The 2,752-nt window shown below is 43.2% G+C and overlaps 1 protein-coding gene across 1 annotated transcript in view; it reads right to left on the bottom strand.

The window, feature by feature from the left end:
• The window catches only part of LOC109313544 (transmembrane protein 104-like), a 51,138-nt gene extending 49,199 nt beyond the window's left edge, over positions 1-1,939 (bottom strand). Inside the window, exons 1-3 of the mRNA XM_019540163.1 lie at positions 1,906-1,939; positions 1,462-1,676; positions 1,247-1,340 (exon numbers count right to left, since the gene is read on the bottom strand). Coding sequence (XP_019395708.1) covers positions 1,247-1,340; positions 1,462-1,676; positions 1,906-1,939 — 343 coding nt within the window. The remainder of the gene's footprint in view (positions 1-1,246; positions 1,341-1,461; positions 1,677-1,905) is intronic.
• Positions 1,940-2,752: the final 813 nt, after the last annotated feature.

Here is a 2,752-nt window from a genome sequence, read left to right as displayed (position 1 = left end):
GGGGGTGGGAAAAATCAACCATGTAGGAATCTTTGATAAAAGAAAGACTCTCAACTTCCTTTTCTGTGGTTTTAGGTAAATTTGGTAGACTACAGATCAGGATCTTAGAGCATACTTTTCAGAAGGTGACCACTTGCAAAGCTAGAGCCCAATTTTTCAAAACAGTTCAGCTCTAATTTAAGTCAATCCTGGGGCAATTTCAATTGCCAGATTTTTCAGCATCCAGGTTCAAGAGCAGAATATAAGCAAGAACTGCCGTACTGGATCCAATATAGATACCAGATCCTCTGCTGTTTTCTTTCCTCCAAGACTGATGACTACATACTTCAGGGAAAGATAAGTGAAGCCCCCTACAGAACTGTTCTGAAATAATCTGCCCCTTCAGGACAGATTAGTGTCCCGCACTAATCTCACAGATGGGCATAAGCAGAGTTTTATCCCTTCCAAAACTTGTCTTGAGTGTTTGCTGTTACGTTTCTCACCATGTAAATGCTCAACCCCCACTCCTGAACCTTAGTAAACTTTTAGGTCCCAAAGCACTTTTGAAAAATGATCTCCAAGCAACATGCCCCAACAGAAATAAGGGCCCTTTCTACAAAGGCCCCTGCATGAAATTAGCTTTAAACTACAGCAGTAAGGCTTAGCTTTCAGCCTGGGAGCCACATCAGGTCCGCAGGGCTCCCCACGGGCCCAGAAATTTGGTGGCAGGGGAGTGGTGACAGCATTAATTGCCGCAGTTCCCAGAACGGAATGAAACAGCCCGATGTGCCAGATTGCAGCAGCATGGCACATGGGGCCACTCCATGGCCAGATCCACCATGCAGGGGTTGGGCTGGCACATGGCATCACACCCACAGACTGACCCCAAGCTGGATCTAGCCTGTGGGATCTGGCCTGCAAACTGGCCCCATGCCACTCTTCCAGCCCACTAAGCCAAAAGTTTGAGCACAACTGAGCTAGATTTTTCAAAGGAACTTCAGAGTCAACTGCCATACTCATCCTGAGTTTCAAACACCATTGGATGTGCTGAAAATCCCAACCTTATTTCATTCGTAAATCTCTACAACCTAAACCTAAACCATTTAAGCATTTCACACAAGTCAGTGGCAAAATGCAATATAAATCGTTTAAAAAGGAACCTTATATTTATTGGGAAAAAAAACATTTCTATTCTTTAAGGAGATAATCACTTCTACACACTTAACTGCCTGCAATAATTCCAAGGTTGATGCGTGCTGCTTCTTACCTGAGAAGGATATGGTGGTGGCAAGAATTTGAATAAACTTATTCTTCTGAATGGAGAAAAATACAAAAGGTCCTATCAGGAAAACAAAGCCAGCCTGTTAGGGGGGGAAAAAGGGGGGAGAAGGAGAACAAAATATGACAGCTGATAGCTGGATCTTTTCATACAAATGTTTCTACACTTTAAGAAGTTCCAGAAAACATCACCAAAAGCCTCACCAGAAAAATCCTGTAAGCATTACTCTTGCTGATGGGCCCCCAGCAGCGGTTTTCATCCAAGTAGATAACTGTGTAATTGCTCTCTCCTGTGCACCTCGGGATATTGCTGAAAAGGGCAAAAGATACAAAGTCCCATCTTTGCAGAAGCAGGGAAGTGTTAAAGGCTTTCTGGTCTACACTGTATGAAACCAGATCTGGAGCTCTACCAGCTGGCACTGTTCATGTACCAACATGATCCTGCATGTCACTTCTCACCACCATCAGTGACTCCTTTCTAGAGCGAATAATTATTTCGTATTTGTTCTGTGCCAACAATATGCAGTGCTTTCCTCCTACTCCCCCTTCCCTCCTATTAAATCAACAAGTGGTCTAAGAGTTCCTACAGCTATATGTATCCTTTGTGTTTGGAGGCAGCTTTACAGACTCTCCAGTTCTATCCTGTACCTGGATGTAATAACCCACTTGTGAGTTTACCCATTTCGCCACGCTCGTTGTGGCAGAAACAGTCCTTAAAAGGTCAAGGAATCTCAGAAGGGTCCTTGAAAGGGAATACACCATGAAACCAAGGACTGCGCACCATTACATATTAACCCCGCAAAAGGCAAGACAGCTGTGACAAGGAGTGGAGCGTTCATCTCCTGGCCCTCCTGTTCTCTTTAGGAGCACTGACTAGCACCGCCTAAGATTAAGCCCTAGTGTGAGAGGAGCTGTACAAGAACAGCTCCTGAGCTGAAGAAGTCACACGGGGATTGAAAGGAAAAGAACTGGGATAAATCAGAGAAGCAAACCAGTCACAGACTGGGAAGCATACGGATTTTTAGATCCTTTTTGCTTCACCCTAATATAAGCAACACACATGAAAAAGAAACCAAAAGGGATAAGTAAAATAGCTATAATATATAATAATTGGTATACAATAAAACCTTTTTGGTTTTAAACAAACTCCTGCCAATTGACACTATAGCCCCTCACTCAACTCAGATAAAATGGCTGATTGGAGTTAAAAAAAAACCATGGGTCTCAACGGAGGAAATGAGTATGGCCTTATGGAGCTGCTTCACAACTGCAGAGCAATACAAGCAGGAAACACTGACTGCCTTTATTTGAAAAGAGAGAGGCCAGGCTACAGGCCTTTGGTTTTGCAAGGTTATAGCCTTTGGAAATTTGTTCACAGAATTTATCTGAAATACTACTCTATATTCATAGGATATGACAAGAAAACTAGCTAAGAAATATACTCAGGCACCCAGAGAGGTCTGTCAGAAACATACACGTGCAAAGGAAGAAGCAG

Source organism: Crocodylus porosus, unplaced genomic scaffold (genome assembly GCF_001723895.1).
Source record: "Crocodylus porosus isolate Cpor-Errol unplaced genomic scaffold, CroPor_comp1, whole genome shotgun sequence".
Lineage (NCBI taxonomy): Eukaryota > Metazoa > Chordata > Crocodylia > Crocodylidae > Crocodylus > Crocodylus porosus.
This window is presented reverse-complemented; position numbering and strand designations above follow the sequence as displayed.